The sequence below is a fragment of the Manacus vitellinus genome, unplaced genomic scaffold, assembly GCF_001715985.3.
Source record: "Manacus vitellinus isolate BGI_N305 unplaced genomic scaffold, ASM171598v3 scaffold_16_pilon, whole genome shotgun sequence".
Taxonomy (NCBI): Eukaryota; Metazoa; Chordata; class Aves; order Passeriformes; family Pipridae; genus Manacus; species Manacus vitellinus.
The window spans coordinates 10795658-10818001 of record NW_021939189.1 but is presented as its reverse complement, the minus strand read 5'-3'; the positions used below and the strand labels follow the sequence as shown (position 1 = coordinate 10818001).

The window sequence follows — 22344 nt, the reverse complement described above, 5'->3', positions numbered from 1 at the left end:
TGGAGAGTCATTCTTGTTCTCAGTTCTTTTTTTCATCCCTTTCTCTATTCTTGTAGCAGCCTCTGAGTGCTTTCTTGCACTCTGTATGTTTAAAGACACTTAAGTTCTGCAGAGCACTCACAATTCCAAAGACAATTACCTTGTACCTCATCCTTGCGAAGGCTCACCCGGTGGGTGCTGCAGGAGCGTCGGGGAGCGCCGCGCTCGGCCCCGCTCGCTGTGTGTGGTTCCCTCCACTCTCAGCTGGAGCCTGTGCCAAGAATGTCTGCAATTGGAATGCCATAGAGTTCACCAACTAGTGGTTGTTAAATGTGGAAAGATGCTCAGATGGCACTGTAGAAATGTAATGTGTAAGAAAGTGATGTTGCTACAGAAGTATTTCTGGACTTATTCCTAGTCAGACTTTCTTTTATTTATATTTGTCCCATCGTTTACCAAGTATGTTTTCCTCTCAGTTACTTACAGTGCTCCAGTGTGCCTGTTGAACAATAAAGGACAATAAAGCCCACAGATGCTATATCCTGGCAGTTAAGAGCCAGCTGCATGATGTCCACATATTTAATCCATCTAGTCAGAGATCATGAAGAAAATATCCAACTGTGGAAGCAGTATTGGGATTACTTTTGTACATTAAAGAGATGGGATTCTTTTTCCCCTTTTCTGTTCTGTGTCCATTACAATATGAGCTGCTGCAGCTAGACTGTTTTCAAAAACCATTTCTGTTTGCCCATAACATTTTTCCCAGTGCTGTTAGAATAGAAGCTTTGCTGGAATCAGGACAGACCTTTCCAGCAAAGCTGTGCCCAATGGCCCAACAGGGTCGGTTTCCATTTGGAACATTTGACCTGTAAAACCCCAGCCTAGTTGGCTCACCTGAAATACAGCATCTCCCTTGAAGTACAGAAATGGGAACAGATGTGACAATGCATGTGGTATATTTCTGCAGGGGATTATTTATTCAAAAAGGAAGTAGGAAAATTTTCGTTGCCTTATAGAACAGTATTGTTTATAAATTCCTAGTTCTGTTTAATTTCTGGTAGTAAAGTCTAGGGGATGCTGACTATTAGGATTAAAGCACAAGCAAAAACATTTCCATTCATTTAGCACCTTGGAGCAGATCTAAAAACATGACACAAAGGTGCACCACCATAAAAAATATTTAAGTAAAATGAAGCAATAATTGTTATTCTAACTTACCAGTAAGTAAGCTAAAATAAAGTTAAATAAAGGCTGTGGAGTTCTAGGTACTCAAGGCCTTTGAAAAAGAGACCAGAAGTGACTTAATCACTCTTTTACAAGAAAATTTCTCTCCCTGATTTCTGCATTAGCCACTAAACAGTACTGCTTCTTTCCCTACCATTGAACAGAGAAAATCATGTTTAAATGGCGACAGGGTTATATGATTAGGATTTTGATTGGATTTTGTTTGTTCTGCTCTGCTGAGCCTCACATAAATCTCAGCAAGTCACTAGATGGCACCAAAAGTAGTTAATTTTTAGATACTGTAATAAAGCAAAACTGGAGGAGCCTCTGCAAAGGCACTGTTGGAGAAGAGCGAGAATCTACGCCAGATAGTTGGGCAGTGGATCTTCTGCCTAAATTTCATGCTGTAACTTTGCACAGAACAAAGCAAATACATTTCAGACATGTATGTAAATCCCATGACTTTTTTAACCAGGAAGTTAAGTGGCTTTGCTGAATCGAGACACAAATGATTTCAAAACAAATCTCGCTCAAAACCAGCGCTTATTGAAAAGAGTAACAAAACACACTGGGTGAAATCTTGGCCCCGTTGATGAGAGGTTTGAACCTGGAAAAAGGATTTCACTCTCTGATCTTGCTGCACTGGTTTAAAGTCTTTGCAAACATACAGCCTGATCTGGCATACTTGGAAATTTTAATCTCAATTTAAATGGTGCAGAACTGGAGATGAACCATGTGCTTATGAACACAGTAAAACGACAGTGGTGTGTCCCTGCTAATCTGTGTCTCGCTTTGCAGCAATCTGTTGAAATTAAAGCTGATATGTCAGTAGGATCCCAGAGCGACCACTTAATATTCTTCCATAATTCATAACATCAAAAATATTTCCCCTTGTGAGGAAAGCTGCTTTGCTCAACCATTTTCATTAGGCACGTGAGAGCATCAACACATACAACAACTTTCCAGGGAAAAGCCTGTTTGGCATATTGCCTTTCAGGATTCTGGTGTTGAAGTAACTACTGTCAATTGCCAAAACATCACAAAGATCCACAGAGCACGATATCATTGCCAGCAATGAGGAAAGCAGATGCATCTATAACTAATTAACCTCACAGCAACCATGTAGGAATGGAACAGATTCTGACCGACACATCGTAATGTTCCTGTAAAGGCTCAAAAGTCCCTTTAAATTGAATATTAAAAGAAGGTACTTAAAATGTACCTTAAACTCTAGAGATTGAGAAAGGTTACAGTTATTCTCCAAACAAATCTTATGATCACTTTCATATTTTTAAGGCTATTATGAGCAAGGGTTTTAATGACAACCTCAATGTTCATCAGAAAATTCCAGGAGCATATTGGAAAGGTCAAACTGAGATTTAAATGTTAGACTGAATGCTAATGGTATAGAAATAGACTTTTTAAGGATGTTAGTGTTACAATATCACAGCATTTTTACAAGCAGTTGTCCAGATGGGATTGTAAAAGGTAAGTAAGTGCTTGAAGTAACAAAGCTCATGGAAAAGGATAAATCATTTATTTGATTCCACACAAATAATGCCAGTAGGATTTTTACAGACAGTATCTGATTGAGGGAAGAATAGCTGTCATTCACAGACCTTTTATAAATAAATATGATTGCCTGCTGCATACTGATAGAAAGTTTCTGATGGTTCCCAATTAAGAAATGAGAAGAGAAAATGGGCCCTAAAGGTATTTACAGATAATTAATTGTTCAAAACAGGAAAGTACAATATTTTCTGTTTGTTTGTTTGTTTGTTTGTTTAATTTCAGCTTCTCTCAAAGTCAAAAGGCTTGGACTGGAAAAAAATGCTGAGGCTCCATGATGTGCAAACCAAGCTAGGAGTTAGCCTAGAGGAAATGCTGACCATTGTCGAGGAGGTATTACATCCTGAGCCTTACAGCACTGAGGAAATTTGTAAATGCCTGGGAATTAGCCTGGAGGAGCTCCACTCTCAGATCCTTAGTCAAAACATTCAAGATGGTAAGCATATATGAAATGGTGGGCTTTACTGTACAATGTTTGTATTATATAAAAAGGTTATGCATTAATAATAGTGCAGGTGGAAGTCTTGCCAGAGTACTCACCCAGAATCTTGGTTAGCAACTGAAAGAATTGATATCATCATCAATTGATATTTTCATTCTAATTTGTGACTGAAAAAATAGAGCAAAACTTTGATTTTGATTGAACTGTTTCTAAAACGATGGAAATAGCAGATCCCTTAGTATTTTAGATTAGCCTATGCTGTTTGAGTCATTTCTAAATAACCCAGGTTGTTTTCAAGGGAAAAGTCTAAACTAGGCTTCCTTTTTAGGCAGTAAGTACAACAAAACTGAACATTTTGGATGGTTACAGAGTCATTAAAATGAAGCCTGTTTGCTCTCATTTAACTGGTGTTAAAGACCAGCACAGATGGGCTTGTGTTTCCGTTTTTGAACTGATAAATACCTGGTCACTTCCTAAAAATTCACTGGGCAGCAAATCATCTGGGTCTCTCCTGAGAAAGAAGTTTCTGTCACTATCAATATTTCTTTTTCTTTTAGGAAAATGTTGGTGGAGGTGAACAATTTACTCTTTAAAGTATTTCCCTTGTATTATTGTTTATGATTATACCATACAGTCATGATCATTGTCACACACGGAATGGATCCTGGAAAGGTCGCTAATAATAATGACTAATAAAGAATTTATTAAATAATTCATTTGCAATCATAACAGGTTTCCAATTGAGATCAGGATCTTTCTTTAAGAACTACACAGAATCCTTCTTCCTTGTTTCCATTCTGTAGCCTTAATAGCTCTATTTTTTTGTAGCTGACTTATATCCTTGCCAGTCCTTGCCAAGACTGCTTTCAGGAATGTATACATTTGATGTATATAAATCCATAATACAGCTATCTATACTGACACATATTTAAATAATCCATCTATCTAGAGTGACTGTAGGTTTTATATGTTGACCAAGGACCAGGTCCTGAATCTATAACCTGTTTTGCACCCCAATGCTATCAGGCAGTATGAAACTTTTACTGTCTAATTACACTGCCAGAGGGTACCAGGATGGACTAGGATATCTTAATCCAGCTCTTTATCTCCATAGAAAGAGTTTTGATAACTCTGTGCTGTCTGTACACGAGGAATATACTGAACCAGGTACCTGCACTCTGCAACATTGTCATGGGAAACTCCAGGGTTGTAAATCTCTTACGCTGTCTCCGTACTCTCCCCTTCACCAAGCAATACAAGACTATTCACTTACAGATGTTTATACTCCTTATACCTGCTTTGTAAAACAAAATTCTACAGTTCTGTAGAATCGAGTTGTTTATACAGGTTATCTTGATTTTTTTCAAAAAACAAAGTCTGGATAAAAAATTGAGACATAAAAGCTACAGAAGAAACTCAAAGGAAATTTTATACTCTAGCTCTGAATACCACTTGCAGATGTTTGCTGAACAGAATCTCTTAAACTTGCATGACCACGATTTCATTTGATAAGACCAATTAAAAAGGGTTACGCTGAAAGCGTCTTTGCATGTACAATATAAAATGAAATAACAGATTTCTGTAAAACATATGCAAAGAAGAAACAAGACAGACACAGAAAGAAAGAATCTAAATCCAGAGTTTGTTTTTTTTTACACAGTACATGGATTACGTGTTACACTGGCTTTGGAGAAGCGCAGGCTGTTTGATTAAAATACTTTTCTTATTTCCCCTCTGCTTTCCCACTCTTATTTTAATGACAATGCCTGGCTTCTTCATGTGAGAGAAAACATACCATGCAATCAGTAACCTCTGCAGAGAATTTCAGCATTGTTGAACTTCTTTGTTCAACATGAAGAACAAACCATAACATTTAGGATATCTTTCTTTCTTTGTATACATTCTATCAACTTTTTTGATAAAATATTATAATGCTAAAGGTAAATTATTTACGTGCAAATTTCCGTTTATATAATTTATTGCATTCTGAGTTTTTTCTGTGGCTGAATAGATATTGTCAGTAGTTTTAATTTTTTCTATTATTCAAAGCCCAGTTACATTATCTGGGCTTTGAATAATATCTAGTTATCATTACAAATACTGTTTTTTTGCTGGCATTGTATCTCATGTTTAAGTATTATTTTAGCCTTAAGTCCAGCTTTCCCTCCGCTACTTCTTCAGTGACAGTAACAAAGTTTTATCAGGATATAATGATGACCAGAGAGAAACTCTATCTCAAAGGCAAATGGTATGGACAGGCTTTGGGCAAGTCCCAGGCCAGGTCTGGAAGCACACAGCAACTTTGCATCCCTTTTATAGGCAAGTACTCTAAGATTTCTGCAGTTCCCCACTGTACAGCCCACTTGTTCCCCACGTTTGGAGAAGCACAGAGGGTTTATAAAGCCTCTCTAAACTTCTTACAGTTGTTCCTTGGCCAACTCAAAATCCCGAGTTTAAAGCTCCCTTGCAAATGTTTACACATGGATTGCACTTGTGGCTTCTGAACATCTCTAGAAAAATAATATTTATTACTTTTTAAGGTGCACTGTGCCATAACTTTGGCTTGGACTTGAGTGCTTCACAGAACTTGTAGTGTGTGGTGATTGTGGGACATTAAGTATTTATAAGCTTCACCACAAAAGGATATTTTCCTGTAAAACAGTGTATTCCTTTAACCATGAAATGTTTTTTTCTTCTTAAATGAGGTATTTTCAAATTCATTTTTCCTTTTTATGTATAAAATTGCAGTCTAATTTTGACATTTAAACCCGGGAATGAAATCGCCATTGGAGGAGCAGGCATCCATTTGCTATGTGGATTTGGCTGTTTAACTCCAGTTTTTCCCCTGGAAAGAGAATTCTAAGTCTGTGCTGCAGCTCAGTGAGTGGTGCTTGAATAGCCTTTCATGGGTATTGATGGTGATCTCAGTGCAGAACAGTTTCCATGTTCCCTGCACAGACAGGTGTAGGTGAAGGGGGTCCCGGGTGCTCTGGGAGGCGGCTCTGTCTGTGCACCAGGAGATGTCCTACATGAACAGAAGTTACCTCCAAACTGGTACACCTAAGAGCACTTCCCAGCTTAAGGGTCCAGGTGCCTACTTCAGCCTTGGCCTGATCCATATCATGGAAAGATTTGGGAACATACCATTCCCTTCCACAAAAACAGAGAGGTGGCTGCTCCAGGCCAATTCCATACCCGGAGGATTCAGGTCTTTGGGGTGTGCCAGAGGTGAGGTACAGGCACTGAACAGTCAACAAGGTTAGTTGCAAAAGCCTTGTTAAAGCCAGCATTCCTCTGGATGAAAAATCACTGAAAAACCAGTGGTTATCATAATCTTGAAACAGGTGTCTGCTAAATGGGTCACTGAATCCAGTGCTGACTCGTCCCCTGGTTTATTTTCAGAAAACCAGATTGCAAACAGTTACTTGAGCAGTCCCAGCAGAGTAACTGTTCCCCACTTCAAGTAGGGGGTTCACAATCTGGCTCAAATTAAAGCCATCTGGCAGCATTTTTTTATATACATTCTGAGCCAGAAACCTTCACCCTCATCATGTTCAATCAGCAGGATGTCTAACAGAGAAGGGTCCTATTCCATGGGAGGAGTGGTGGGAGAAACTGTCCCCTACATGATTTTGCATCGGTGAGTTTTTCCGGTTGTAAATCTCTAACAGTCCCATCAGCCATGTGCAGCTCATTAATCTACAGTGAAACGTATCTTAGGAAGCTGCCAAAGCAACTAGAAAAAAAATATATAGCCTGAAGAGGTTGGTCTTTAGCTAAAGGTCAGACAGAATTGTACAGGAAGCCTCTAAAGAAAGGAATCTGCTGAAGTTGAAGTTGTAACAAATAATATGAATTGCTGAGAAGCCACAAGGTTTACTTATAAAGAAAAAAAAATCCCTGTAGATGGAGGGGACAGGTTTGCACAGTTTTTGTAAAGCTAAAATTAAAAATATGACCATACAGTTGAAAATCCACAGTAAACATTTCCGTTATATTTAGTTAACCCACAATTATTTGGGACTAATAGCCCAGATTTTTGTTTATCTAGGTATTTTATAGGGATTTTGGATAAACTTTCATTAACATTATTCTGCTGGGTCTTAGGAACTTGGAAGGTTCTTGCTGCAGTGTGAGCTATTGGTGCCCTGAAAAACGGCACTTTTCTTTTAAGGGCATTTGGTGGTTTGTAAGGAAATTGAATCTATTTGGGTGACATGACAGAAATCCCCTGCAAAGGAGCAAACCTGAGGTTCAGAGAACTTGTAAATAAGTTGAAGTGGGAGAAACCAGGCCTTTTATTATAGTTTGCTGGATTAGGAAAGTATATTTACATTTTCAGTTTTATTACATAATTTCCAGACATTGTAATTGATTTAAGAATCCACATGCTTTTAAGAATTTGCTTTTTTGCTCTCCTTTAAGCACCACAGAGGGTGAGACCATATAACCCAGTCCTGTGCAACACTGCAGGGGTTTCTTTGAGGGCTTCAGCTTTTCCTCTTTCAGAGCACTCCAGCCCTAGCTCAGATATAAACTAAGCAGGAGAGGGCCCTCTGGTTTTGTTTCTTTTAACAGTGGCAGAGTATGGCTTAAGAAATCAGTCCTTTGTAATTGTCAAAAAATGTGACCCCGTGAAGCACACAGATTCCGATTAGTTTCTTCTAAAATCACAGCCTCCATAGTTCTCTGACACGTCCTATTCATTCAGACTTTATGAGGAGCTAATACACTGGCTGCGATATGGCAAGGAGATTCCAATATAGATGCAATTTTTGGAAACACCGTGTGTGCTCTGCTATCTTCCATTAGATAGAGATGGTTGGGTGGACTACCCATCCAAACAGAAGAGACAGAAGAGAATTTCTGTATTATCAGAGGCATTTGGTGTTGAAAGCTCAAAATACATGAATCATTTCATTACTTTAGAATAAGACTTAAAGAGTACAGAGGTGTTTGCTGCCCTGAAGATAATTTTGTCTGAAAAGTACACTGTCAGAGAGGAAAAGCAAGCTATAAAAAATTTTTTTAAACACAAACATGATTATTTTGAAATAAAATGCTGCCTATAACTGACCAACAGGCAACGTAAGGATCCCAGCCTTTAACCACTACTAACTGGGTAAATGTCCACAAAGGAGTCTGCAAAGAACAGCCAGCCACTCTTTCTCAGCCTGGAGCTGTCAGAAGGGCAGTGTTCCCATGGAGAGGGAGCAGTGTCAAGGTAGCACATTCCCCCCTGCCCTGGGAGGCTCTCCGGGGAGCCGGCGCTGTCGAGGACACGGCTCAGGCCTGGCCGGCCGCCACGAGCCCGAGCGCCCATCCCGGTTGCCAATTCCTAACGTGACGAGCACAACACAACCCCAGAGATTTTGAAGGTAATCTGGCCAGTAGAGCATTGCTCTACCAAAGGGTGGTCTCCGAATCAATCACAGCCTTTGGCAAGTCTGTTGCCTGACAATTGAAACCAGACATGTTTTCAGTTCATTCTTTGGGTTACTACTGTTCAATGGTGATTTACAAGAGAGTGTGAGCTATGGCAATCTCTCACGCAACTTTAGATATTCCCTAAACGAATGCACATTTAGAAAGCTCCTTGCTCTAAAACAATGGCTTATAAGAAAAGAATATTTAAAGAGAAACCATCCTTAAAAATAGGCCAAGCTGCCTTTCTTCAACATTCAAAAATACCGAGGCACCACTCTGCAAAACACAGTGCAACTAACTCCAGCAGCAATAAAATCGGAAACCAAAATATGCTCTTCCTGTGTGATACTCTCAAGTCCATGTTTCTGGGGGGCACTAAATTTTCTCATTTCTGTCCTAGTTTGAAATGCATTCAGAAGTCTTGTTCAAAACACAAGCAGCACAGGGTTTCTCAGTAGCAGGCTGTATTGAATTACAAAATAAATAGGAGCAGAAGCAATATCAGCAGTAGCAGAAGACTGCTATGTTCAATGTTTCTCTCTCATTTTAGACTACTTGTGTCTTTCTCAGCACTGTATTTTTAGCATTTATAGTTGTGAAATCCTCTGGAGAAATAAAAAAGGGATTATAGAGGTGCTGATGAAGTTTTAGTCTGTAAGGGTTGCAGCCTGGAGTGTACATATGAGAAACTTCATACTGGACATAATTTTATTTCCAGTCTTTTAAAGAAGATTTCTACACATAGTTGCAAACGTAGATTGCTGAAAGTGTCAGAAGTGGTTCCAGAAGTTTGCCGTCTCCACAGAACAGCCAAGTAGGAACTCTGTGTGTCTGGGTTAGACAGCAAGTTCTATTTTAAATACAGGGCTTGTCTCTCTTCTCCTTTTACTTCTATTTGAGTGTTTCATCAGCCATTTTTGAAAGTAAGAGAGACCAGGAGCTGAAATGAGGAGAGAAACCTCGCTCTAAAGGAGAATTTACATGTAGAAAGAAAACGAGGGATGTTCTGAGGTGCTCTAACAAGGGTGTGCTATGATGAAACAGTAGGTGCTCCACATAGAGGTTAAAGTCCACTTATTTAATATTTACCACCCAAACAGCTCAAGAAAACCAATTTAATCATAAATTAAATTATGTCATGCATGCTTTTGGTGAACAATACTTCCTTAATAGTAGCCATGGTATTAAAGCAAACAGAACTATATTGGGAGAGGAAAACAATGAACTACAGCATGAGCTTGGGAAAGGCAGATCAATTCTCAGATATTAGTTGCAAACCAAACCCTCCTGTAAATATGAGTGGCTTGCAGAGCCTTTAGCCAAAGCCATCTCCTTCCTTTTTATGCCCCATTATTCAGGCTTGATGAAGGTCTCTACCCTGATGGCCACACAGGTTTGGGCACCCCCCAGCCCTTCCCAGAGGAATGGCTTTTTTATGGCCCAGCAGAAAAATTTTAGCCAAAATCCTTGCACTAGTCTTTGATCTTAGTAGGTCAGTACCAAGCAGTACCTGTCTGGGCTTGACATCTCATCCACACAGGCAACACTAACACTCTGGCAAGTAACATACACCAAAAATAAACCCTGAAAACCAAAGTGAAAGCACCTGTGCTCTTCGCTGTACTTTAATCCAGTATTATTTACAGTCAGGGTAAGCCTGTATCATTGGGAAAATATTTGAAAGGGCTCTGTTACCTGTGCATCACAAAATAGGGAAAGAGCATTTTTGTTACTGTTTAAAAAAAAAAAAAGTGTGTTGTGGTTTTTGTGGTGTTTTTCTCTCAAGCAAAGGTCTGTCCACACAGTTCCATAATGCTGCAGATTTGGCCTGGAGCAGCCACACACCAGGCCCTGGGCCAGCAGGTGCTGGCTGACAGCTGCCTGCAGGGCACAGGGGACCCTCCAGGTGTTCTCCTGCCTCCTTTCTGCTGGGCTTTGAAAACCTGAAAGCTGTAGATTAATGCCCTAAGGCTGTCGCTGCCAACCCTTGAACTTGTGCCTTGCTTCTGTGAACACTATTTTTATTAGGGCTTTTAAAGAAGATGTGAGCTTTTGAAGAAGACTTTTAGCCTAGAAAGTTCTAACACAAAATATGAATTACTAAAAAATACAATTCTATGTTTTTGCATGTTCCTTTTGTAGTGGATAGTAACGCAGTTTTCCTTTTGTTTAGTCTCCACCTTTAAGTTATACCAGCGTGCAAAGCACGTGTACAGTGAAGCTGCCAGAGTGCTGGAATTTCAGAAGATATGCAGCAAAGCACCTGCCAATGCACTCCAGCTGCTGGGAGAATTAATGAACCAGAGCCATATCAGCTGCAGGGAGATGTACGAGTGCAGCTGTCCCGAACTGGATCGGCTGGTCGACATCTGCCTGTAAGTTCTGACCACAAGGAAGAGGAATCGTCTGCTGAGAATAGTGTTTGAATTGATGAGAAAATATGACATGGTTGGCTATTGCAATCTTAAAATGAAAGTATTCTTGTCTCTTATTACAAAATTAATCTCCTGCAGGGACATTACATGGTCAATTGTTTCCCTGCTGACATCTGTGTAATACTTTCAGATGAAAGCTTCAGTTTATGGCTTTATTACAGATCTTGCTTTTGGACTGACTCATCGTCACAAGTGTTACGTTAGACTCTTGGCTATTCCTTTTTAAGTTGTAGAAGAAGTCATAACTCATTTTCTTAAAACATTATTTTACTTGTTCTATTTGAACTCTTTTACTTCTTCTGTATTTCTTAGAGTTATAGCATCATAGAATGGTTTGGGTTGGAAGGGATCTTAAAGATTACCTAGTTCCAACCCCCTGCCACAGGTAGGGACACCTTTCACTAGACCCATCCAACCTGGCCTTGAACACTTCCAGGGATGGGACATCCACAACTTCTCTGGGCAACCTGTGCCAGTGTCTCACCACTCTCACAGAAAAGAATTTCTTTCCAATATCTAATCTAAATCTGCCCTCTTTTTGTTTCTTAACTATTTCAGTACTGCCACCAAGGGAGTGGCAGGGCATAAGCAAGCTGTTCTACAATCTTAGGTTGCCTTGAAATCATAATGAAATGTAGTGAAATGCTATTTGCATTTTTTAAAATTAAAAATATATTGTCTAGCGTATCAGATAGGTTGGACAGCATTTCACTATTCAAAAGATGTGTGTTAACTGTTACAAGAGCTGACACTGCTTCTCTCTGCACTGTGTCTGAGCTTTCCACATATTATTTACTCTCCATCTTTGCTCTAACATCATTCTCTTAGGTTGGATCCCTTCCTCAGTTTGGCCATGATGAAACAAGCCCTCCCAACTCCAAAGCACGTTCCCTGAGTGTCATTTTGTCCCTTCTCCTCCACACAAGGTTGCTGTGGCAGCAGGCTGTTGTTTTCATGACTCTGCTACAGGGGAGGATCAGATGTGGTACAACCATGTATCAATACAGAAAGTAAAAACAAGTACTTAAGTACTCACATTCTACACAGTATTTCATCCCTACCACAAGGTCAGCATGAAACAATGTACACATTTCAGTCCCTCCTAATTTTCATTTTTCTGGTACATTTATAATCATGAGACAGACATCTTATGCTGACTTTGATCTAAATTCAGTGCCTACAGAAGGAATTCAGTGGTTGGTGATCATTTTAACAGTGACTTGAGGGAATAGACAGTTGCCCACCTGAGTGCTCCCACCACTACTCCATTCCTGCCTCTGCCCCAGCCACCCTGTCCCTGCTGCTTCCTGCATTCCCATCATATCTCCTGGTGATGTCACCTTCGTATTCTGCTCCTCTGTTATTGTTCCTACTTCTCCTTGGAGAAGGATCTGCTTAGTTTGGGAAACTCTGCCCTAAGCCAGAGCATTACTGCCCTCCCAGAAGGGAAATGCAGGGTGACATAAGTGTTTGCAGGCCTCATGTCAAGAAATGTTGTTTCACTGTCTTTTAGAGGCAAATATCCCATCCTTTCTCTACATCTTCCAGTTCTGAAGAAAATAAACTGTTTCAATTTGAAGCTAGAACCCTCCCTCCCCCCAAAATTAATACCACCTATAAATGAAGATTACAGAAATGTGTCTTTACCAGCAACTGGCTTTTTCTTTTATTAACTAAGTAATTCATCTGGCTTAGAATGAAAATATGAATTTTAAAACCATGCAATTTACCATATGCTTTTTTACTTCTATACTCATATGGATTTTTTAAGTTGCAATACTCTTTTACCAGGTATAAATCAATAGAGTACAATACAGATGATTATTTAGGTTAGTTTGATTTCCTTTGCAGACATGATGGAATGGCCTCTGAGGCAGAAAGCTACAAACTTAAAAATTGAACAGAAGACTTCTGGACATTGAGAGATTACTTTTTATATGGGATACACATGCTGTTTTGTGATAAAACACAGAGAAGCCTGATAGCCATTGGACAGACTGATAGTAATTGAGCAGAACAATTCTTGATCCTTCTCGTGGGCTGTGTTCAGTTTATTGTGTCACATAGTGATCACATCACACAATAAGCTGTGACAGTCACTCAGCGGGGCAATTCCACCAGGGTTATCCCAGCTGCTCAAAGGAAACTGCTGATCCATGTGTGAGAAGGGACAACTATCTCCAGAATCAGCTGAACACAGAAACTGTGCTCAAAAATCTTGGGTAACAAAGTCTTGATCCCATGCAAGGCGTCGGCACTGCCTGTTCTGAGACACCTCTGACAGGGGAAGAGCCTTCAAACTTAACATCTGCATTGTTTTTAGGTGCAGTAACTACCCAGTGCTGAGAACTCATCAGTAGCACCCAATGACTGCTGAGCCATTTTAAGTGTCCTCACTTGGGTGCCCACCTTGGATCCTTCTGAACGGGCCTGTTCTCAGAAATGCTGGGAGAAGACTGTCCTGTCCCACGCAGGGGAAAATAGGCCAGGCATAAACTGGCAAGGTGTGCCCTGTATGAGGTTACCTGAGCTACACTGCAGTGACCCAGCAGGGCTGGCAGGGACAGCCTGTGCCAGTGCAAAGCTCAGCATCGGCATGGAAACTGTTTCCCATTTCTGCTGAGCTCTGTGCTTTCATGGCGAGACAGCTGCTGCCCCAGCCAGCCTGGGCATGGGGGCACTGGCTTGCAGGAGGTAGCACACCCACAGCCACAGAACCCAAAGGAAAGGAGCAGTTATGATTTTTCTAAATTAAATTAAACTTCCAATTCCAGGGAGCAAAATACAAATAGTAGAGGAAAAAAGTGATGTGTGTGCCCTCATTACATCAGATTTCTAATTTACCAGCAGAAGAGCCCACAGCAGTATGATGGGCAGAGCTAAGCACCACAGTGGAGTGTCATTTATGTGAAATGTTGTCTGATTGGTATATTAAAATTATTTAATCTGGGTTTTTTTATTACAGTCTTTGAACAGAAACAAGGAAATTGTTTGTTTGTTATTCTTTACAGTTTTGTCCCATCAAGAGTATTTCCTAAGAACTGTATCTTTCTTCTCTAGAAGTTTAATATTAAATCTTTTTCTGATTCAGTAATTAGATTTTTAAAAGTGTATAGCTATTCCAGATGAATGCAGCTTAAGCCAGCACTCAATTTTTTGGAAAAAAAATCTTAACTTTTCTCAAGTTGTACACTAAAGAAGCTAAGGGACATAAAATCACTAGTCACTCTAGGAAAACTTGGCTGATGTGATTATAGAAATGGCCAGGAACTACATAAATTACATTCTTTACTTACGACGATATACAGCTGCCCTGTAGCTTTAAAAAGCTTTTCCAAAAATACATTCCACAGAATTGCCTGAGTCTACTGCTGCTCTCTCCTTACAAGGTTTAAACTGTGAAGAATAATCTGCATATCCAGATGTTTTCTGTTTTGCCTAGATCTTTATGTTTTACTGCACAACCTCTGCCAAGAAAGAAAGGGATCCATACTTGCTGTGGTTTGTAGTGCTGAAAACTGTAACCACTAGTTGGTCAGGTTTTTCTTTTCGTTTTGCAAAGACAGAAGACTTGTACTTTTCTCTAACCTACCTCATGCTCTTAATAGTTGTTTTACCTGTTAGTCTTTTAAAGTAGGTAGCACAGCAGATTTACCAAACAATTAAGGGACAAAAAATTGGATGTGAGCTCATGAATATGTTAGGTCCTCTTGGAAATCTCTCTGAGTCCTTAGTGTTGCCCATAACTTTCTTATTCTCCATCTTCTGTTGCTAAAAATCCTGATAATTCTTGCATTCCCAGCCATGCCCACTGCCTGACAGACAGCTCGGATCACTTTTAAAGGATACAGTTTGTACATTACATCCAGGTGCATTATGGTGGCCAAGACAATTCTGTGTTTTATCAAGACTCTTACCATTACCAAAGATGATTTTCTTAAACCTGCAAAGCCTGCAGTCATGGCACAACTTGAAAATTCAACAAAAAGTTGTAGCCCTTTCACAAGGCCAGAAAGGCTTAAAGTTGGTATTCAAATGCAAACTAAGCTACAAAGCAAAATAAGTATAATCCTCTCCATTTATATATTTAAATCTCATCATCTCATCTATGCTTTCTGAAAAACTAGTTCATAATTTTGAGTATTTCAAATTTTCACTTCTTAACAGCACAATTATTTTTAAAATTAAACTACTGCAATGTCTTTCCTATCATTTCCATATACCAAACTATGGGACTTCCATTTTTATTCTTCTTCTTTTATTCTTCTCTCCTTTGCTGCAGTACTCATGTTTTTACTCTCGCTCACACCCCTATAAGATAATTCTCTTTTTATCCAGTGAGAACTGGACAAAGATATATAAACTCTTGAGGAAGCAAAGGCCAGAACCTGGGACTGGGAGCTGAGTGCCCCCAGCACGGGGCTCCAGATACTCCATTACCTCTCCCAGTATTCCTTGTCCTGGCGCTGCAGCACAGCCCAGGCAGTGCACAGGGTACTTCCCACACATGAAGTCCCAGGGCCCAGTGCCTGGGAGAGCTCCCCATCCACAGAATTGTCTGCTCAGACTCCTCTTCCAAAAGGCGTGATTTGGATGCCAGTGCACCAGAAGAGAGTGTCTGGCCAGGAATGCCACTGTACCAGAGGGGCCTGGCTCGGCACTGAACTGATTAGAACTCGAACAAGATGGTTTCAGACCTGTCCCAAAGACACCTTTCTCGTGTTGGATCTTAATACCCACCAGACACCACATCTCTTGCAGAGCAGAATTAGGTGCTCACTTCTGAATCCCTGTAATATAAGGTACCCAGGTTTCAGATGTTACAGCACTGCCCATCAAGTTCCTCAGCAGAAAACCCCAAGTGTCTGATCATATCACCACATTTGACACTGTTAAGCCGCAGTATTTTGAAACACAGTGACTTCAGCTCTGCAACAGGCATATTTTCTGTCTACATTATGCTTTATTTCAACTAAGTATTTTAAAATGACTCAGTAAAAATGAGGCATGAGCATGACCACAGAGAATTACGAAATCAATAAAAGGTTCAGAACAATTCTGAAGGGATTTCAGTTGCCTACCAAAATAAAAGCCAGACACCATCAAAAATGCAAAGTTCTGACTGAGGTAACAGACCAAATGAGTACAGACAGTTGATTTAGCAGACTCTGAAACGTGGATTGGGCCTTATGAAGTCGATGGGAATTACCTTATTGATTGCAACTGAGACTGGATTGGATCCTGCTCATTTTAGGAGGTTGCTCCATGGACTAAAAACTACTAAATTGCATCAGAGAATGAGTGGCTTACAGGAATAACAATAAGTAAAATAGAACACCAACAGGAAATGCAGAATGAACATAAAATCGAGTCAATATGAAGGGTGGCACCACACAGACACACTGAAGAAAGTGTTTCTGTTCAAGAGTTGTGTGTTTAGAATCAAACACATATGTAAGTACTTGCTTGAAATATGACCTAAACCTCTACTAACCCAGCACTACACCAGATTCATTTAACATAAAATACACACATGAAAAATTACAACAGCTCCGAATGAGCTGTCCTTTTCCAACACTGCTCACATGACGCTGCCTCTCCCTCTGACACACTCTGGGGCTGATAAATCTCTCCATGCCTGGCTGTTGGAAACACATCAAAAGTATTTGTTTGCAAATCAGATTAGATCTCCCACGAAAATGAGATTTCAGATGAGTTTTCTAAATCTGACTGGTTCTGTTCTGACTAGGTTAGAAAAGCCCCAAAGACATTTATTACATGGTATTTTCCTACTTTTTCTGAATCTAAGTAAAGATCAGGAGCACAGGTAAGCAAACTAATGAAAATAATTCTACTAAATTCTAATGGGATGGCATCTGAATCTTGCAGTGTAATGGCATGGGATTTGCTGTAGGACATTTCTAGCAGGCCAGTATCTTGAGGCTGGGAATGGTTTATATTTTGGATGTCATTATTTGTCATTGTTCTTTCTATTCACCCTCCTCATTAAGAGCATTTTTTTCTTTTGGGACGAAGTTCTTACTTTACCTCTACTGCTGGCAGTCTCTTAAGTTCATGAGGTTTCCCTAAAGAGAGATTCCTGACTGTCCATTCAGCAGAAACAGATGTTTAGGTGAGTTTATTTACACAGAGTGCAGTGACTCTGTATGGCTTTTTGAGTGTTTCTGAATTCTCCTTTTCTTGACTGCCACGCTCAGCAGTCCTGCAGAAGCCTGTGAATCTTCAGCATGTTTTAGATCTGTCCTGGAAGAATAGAGCTATTTGTCTTTGCCACATTAGAAAATGGCTTGCATGCCTACATCCTGTGCAATTAGTTTATGAACCCTCTTTTGTTATTTTTGTCATGTATTCCTGTTTTCACTTCTGATGTCTTATGAATGTTGCTAACACAGTTCCTTTCTTCTCCTGCTTTCTTCATCTCAGCTGCGCTGTGATCCTTAAAACAGCTGATGCTGGAGCATTACAAAACAGGGTGACTTTTGGAACTGACAGAAATTACTATATTGCAGTTTAAAGCGTCAGCACTTTTTTTTTGGACCACAATGGTAACTGCAAATTGCTGTAGTGTTGCATACAACCAAGTGAACCTCAGAAAAATCAGATGACATGAATACTCAAAACACATCTTAGTTTTCTGTATGCACTTTATATATGACAAAGCACCCCTTTTTGGTTTATTTTACATGATTTTTCTTGGGTTTTTTTTTTTTTTTAGGCAATTCGGGGCCATCGGGTCACGTCTGACTGGAGCTGGATGGGGTGGCTGCACTGTGTCAATGGTGCCTACTGACAAGCTGAGCATGTTCCTAAAAAATGTAAAAAAATCTTATTACCAAACGGATGGCCAAAGGTTAGCAGGGGAGAATAACAGTCTGTTTGCTACCAAACCTGGAAGAGGAGCTTTGGTTTTTGTTGAGGCCTAAAGAACGTAAAAATTTTAAAGAAACTATGTGGAGCATTTGGAACTGGCAGTACTTCCCATGCCACAGTAAATGAACGCCTCTTCTGGTTTGTATTGTAATGAGCAGTTGCTATTATCAAAATGTATTTCTGAAGAACTAATTAAAAGAAAACTCTTTGATTATAAAAGTCTTATTTTTTTCCATACTAAATATATATTTCAGTATAAACGTTGATTTACTAAAATGTATTGACAGAAAACTGAAATTGAAATAAAGATGATACTGTGTTACAGTGGCTCTCTCTTCCCTGTACTCCATTAAACAGAGGCTGTGGAGCAATGAGCTGTCTCAGTACAGGGAGGGACCTTGCAGGGTTAGCAGGGCTGTTCAGTGCTTTTCCTCTTCAAGTGCTGGACATTGTTTTGTTTAGAGTGTTTTGTAAAAAAGGAAGATTAAACTGAAGCATTCAAAAAATTGGAAGGACCTTGCTAAGCATTAGAAGTTTTATAGTCTCCACAAATAAGATAATCACTGTTGTCATTAATGCTAATATTGGAGGAGCACCTGCAGGCCAAGTCAAACATTAGGAATACATTATGTTAAGCAGAAAAACTTCTTCTAGTGATAGAATGTATATTTGTGCAAGATGACTTGGTATGAAAGTTTCAACAACAATCAATGTTATCTGTGAGTTGTACAATATGACAACCTGTTCCCCTATGAGAATGAACAAATAATGAAGCAATGTTGGATTTTGAAGTATCCAAATAACATACTCTAGTGGCTGAATCCCAGCTCTGCTTCTACATGGTAGAACATTTGCATTTTATGCAAAACTGTTAAAAAGGACTAAATATAATCCATTGACCATGTAAACAAGCAATTAAAATTTATAAGGAGCAATTAATGAGATAATTCACTTAGCTGTACTAAGCAAAAGGAAATAGGTAGGAGCAAGAGAAAATGTCACTGACATTACTGATACATTCCGACCTCGCTCCCACTTTACACCCCTCACCAACCCCAGGCTGTGACTGCTCTGACAGGACAGGCCACAGTAACTTGCTTCCTCAGGAGGAGAAATTACTGTGATTGCAGAAAGGTCCTGTACATCAGGAGCCCCCAGATATTCTAACCCTGCTTCCAAGGGGAAACTTATGTTCCTGTGCCCTCTCTCTTGCATAAACTGCCACTTCTCTGCTCTCTACAAAGAAAACCAAAGGCAAGGTTTGCTCATGTCACAGCCCTTGCAGCCATAAAAGACACAGCAAGAGCTGGCCCTGTGCACATTTTTGTGATGCTAAGCACAAGTTGATGTCCAGAAGTCTGCATCAAATTAGAGATCTCTCAGAAAAGATTTTCTGTACATTACCCTTGCTAATTCAGGCCAAACCCAAATTCTCAGAGGCTCCTGATTCTGTGAGAGGACTCTGCCAAATCTGAACACAGCAGATGAACAACAGCCAGTGCAAACCACCAGATCTTTTCATGAACCTCAGAGGGGACATGTCATGGTCATACTATCACTAGAGAAGATTTCTGGTTTCTGACAATCAGGAGAAGTAGAACAGAGTGCTTAGGTCAAGTAAATCAAGCCCTCTAAGAGAGGAGAAGGATAGGGTCTGAGCACAATGGGGAGAGATGAAAAGACTGCCTTTGGAGGGAGGACAGTTAAAAGGATGCATTTGAGAAGGGCAGAGCAAGGGATAATGGAGACAGTTCTGAACAACAGGCAGAATCATAGAATGGGTTAATCTTAAAACATCTGCTATTACCATCTATGAAAACTGAATAACTTGTAACCCATTTGTAATGTACAGCAGATATACTGTATATTGAAATCAACCTGTAAACATAGGACTCAAAAAAGTAAACAAGTAAGTATCTTCAAGAAGATCTAAGATAACCATAGGGATTTTAAAAAAAATAATGTCTTTGCTTTGTTACCAACTGCCTTATGAAATATAATCCTCAGCTTAATCCAGTGATTCCCATTTATTATCCTGTCATAAAAATGGAGTAGAACACAGTATATACTAGTCCTTTCATTAAGATATTTGCATTGAACTTCAGTTCAGCTGGATTCATGGAAGCACTAATCAGTGTATGAGCAGAATAAGAATATTGTTTTTCTTCCTGAGTTGAGCATGACACACAAAGTCATGGAATCTTCCCAAAAACACACAGGATGCAGTACATTTCAAAATTTTTCTGTCAATGAATCTGATAAATTATATTCTCATAAACAAAGAAAAGGGAAACAGAAAACTGGCACAGTATAAAAGAATAAAACCAAATGTTCTAAACTTCTGATAAATTTCTTTCTTTTTTTTATTGCTCCAATGTCTTTCCCAATAAAGTTTGGACATAACTTTCATTGAAAGACCTACAGTATTCAAACTATACACATAAGAAGGGCACTCAAATGTTTTTATTTACTGACTATATATAGGAAGTAAATGTTTCTCCTTAAACAAACAAAAATAATGAATCTCTGTTTTGGGTGGGTTTTGTTTGCTTTTTAAACCTTTGAAGACATGTTTCTACATATTGGTAAAACCAATGATGAGAGCATGAGAATGGTAAGCAGCAAAGATATTAATAGAATCTCTAAAAATAAAGAAGATTTTGATGAAAATTTCTGAGCATAAAGCAGCAGCTCATAAGCATATTTCTTAAGCAAGTCTTGCCAGATCTGCATTTTTAGTAGTTTTTTCTGACTTCCTTTCAAAAATCTCTTCTATAGCTAAAATAACACTAATTAGGATATCAAATCATGGACTCGTTCAGGTTAGAAAAGGCCTTTAAGATCACCGAGTCCAAGCGTTAACCCAGCACTGCCAAGTCCACCACAAATCTTTTAAATCCCTCCAGAGATGGTAACTCCACCACTTCCCTGGGCAGCCTGTTCCAGTGCTTGGCAAGCCCTTCATGAAGGAATTTTTCCGAATATCCAACCAATCTTCCCTCCTGCAGCCGCTGATAAGTGATGGGCAGTGCTCAGTGAGCACTCCCAGCTCCCCCAGTCCCCTCGGGTGGATCCATCCAGACCCAGAGACTTTGAGTGTGTTTAAGTTATGTAGCAGGTCACTGATGGCCTTCCCTTGGATTCTGGGGGCTTCTTTCTGCTCCCTGTCCCTGTCCTCCAGCTCAGGGGGCTGGGTACCCACAGAACAGCTGGTCTTGCTATTAATGCCTTCTTTGCCTCAGTCTTTAAGTGCCTCAGCCATTTCCTCAGCCTTTGTCACTATGTTTCCCCCTGCATCCAGTAAAGGTTAGCACGAGCTCTGGTTATCCATGGAGTGTAACTTTATCTTATTTAAATGCCTGGCTGTAATTCATTCAATCATGAGTTTAATCTTAGTGTGCAGTAAATGGGTTCTAAACCTTTCCAAAAAGGATCTGGAATGGAGACACTGTTAGACATCTGAGTGCAGCATCATTGCCTGGTGCCATATTAATGCTCTGTATTATCCTAATCCCATTGACATGTATGTCTTCATCACTGTATTTGCTGACTGTGTGTCTTGTACACAGGAACATGCTCATCCTCTGAAACAGAATGAAAGCAATTTTACCATTCACTCGACAGGAGGGGGTCATGGCAGCATATTTGACGTTTGCTGCCTTGGACACAGCACACACACACACATATGGCAACCTAATATATAATAATTACTTACATAACATTTTCGGGAATATTGGTTTCTAGTTAATATGATCTGAATGCCAACTCTTATTTTAGTAACTGCTGTGTACTTAGTCAGTATAATCCTTTTGAAATTCCTCTCCATGTGTCTCTTTAATAACATCTTGATATGTTGGAGCAACTGCTGTGCTACAGTTTCAGTTGAGTGAAAGATTTGTGTTTTCAGCTCACTACGAAGTTTATTTGTGTGCTAAATCCCAATCAGATCTGGTTAAAGATACACCCACAACAATATTCACAAGAACTGTCCTGTTCTAAACAAGATACCCTGCAAATCATAGCTGTTACGGGCAGGACCGAAGTAGTGTTCCCTGATTCTCGTCATTGTACCCTTGATCAAGACAAAATGAACTCCATAGAAGAACTTGCACTACAAAGTAATAGTAGCATGAAAACCAGACTGGTAAGGCTTAGTATCATGACACCCATGAACCACACAGCATATTAAATTATAGTTTAAATGCTAATTTTGAGATGGAAGGCTAGGTATTGATAAGAGAGAGTAGTTCACAATGCAGAAAGGACTAAAATGAGGAACTAAATAATACTAACTGATAATTAATACTGATAATATTAACTGATAATTAACTAATAAAACCAACTCATAATTGCTCCCTGTGATCCAGCCTTGTTTGA

General features: G+C 39.6%; 1 protein-coding gene across 5 annotated transcripts in view; it reads left to right on the top strand.

Annotated features, from left to right (window-relative positions):
- GALK2 (galactokinase 2) overlaps positions 1 to 18296 on the top strand; it is a 44349-nt gene extending 26053 nt beyond the window's left edge. For 4 of the 5 annotated variants that reach the window (XM_008925426.3, XM_018069787.1, XM_018069785.1 and 1 more), the window contains 3 exons: positions 2998 to 3208; positions 10815 to 11016; positions 17813 to 18264. In XM_008925426.3, coding sequence (XP_008923674.1) covers positions 2998 to 3208; positions 10815 to 11016; positions 17813 to 18020 — 621 coding nt within the window. In that variant the 3' untranslated portion in view covers positions 18021 to 18264. Of the gene's footprint in view, positions 1 to 2997; positions 3209 to 10814; positions 11017 to 17812 lie in introns of all 5 variants that reach the window. The other variant, XM_018069784.1, reaches the window with a different exon arrangement.
- The last annotated feature ends 4048 nt before the right edge of the window (positions 18297 to 22344 follow it).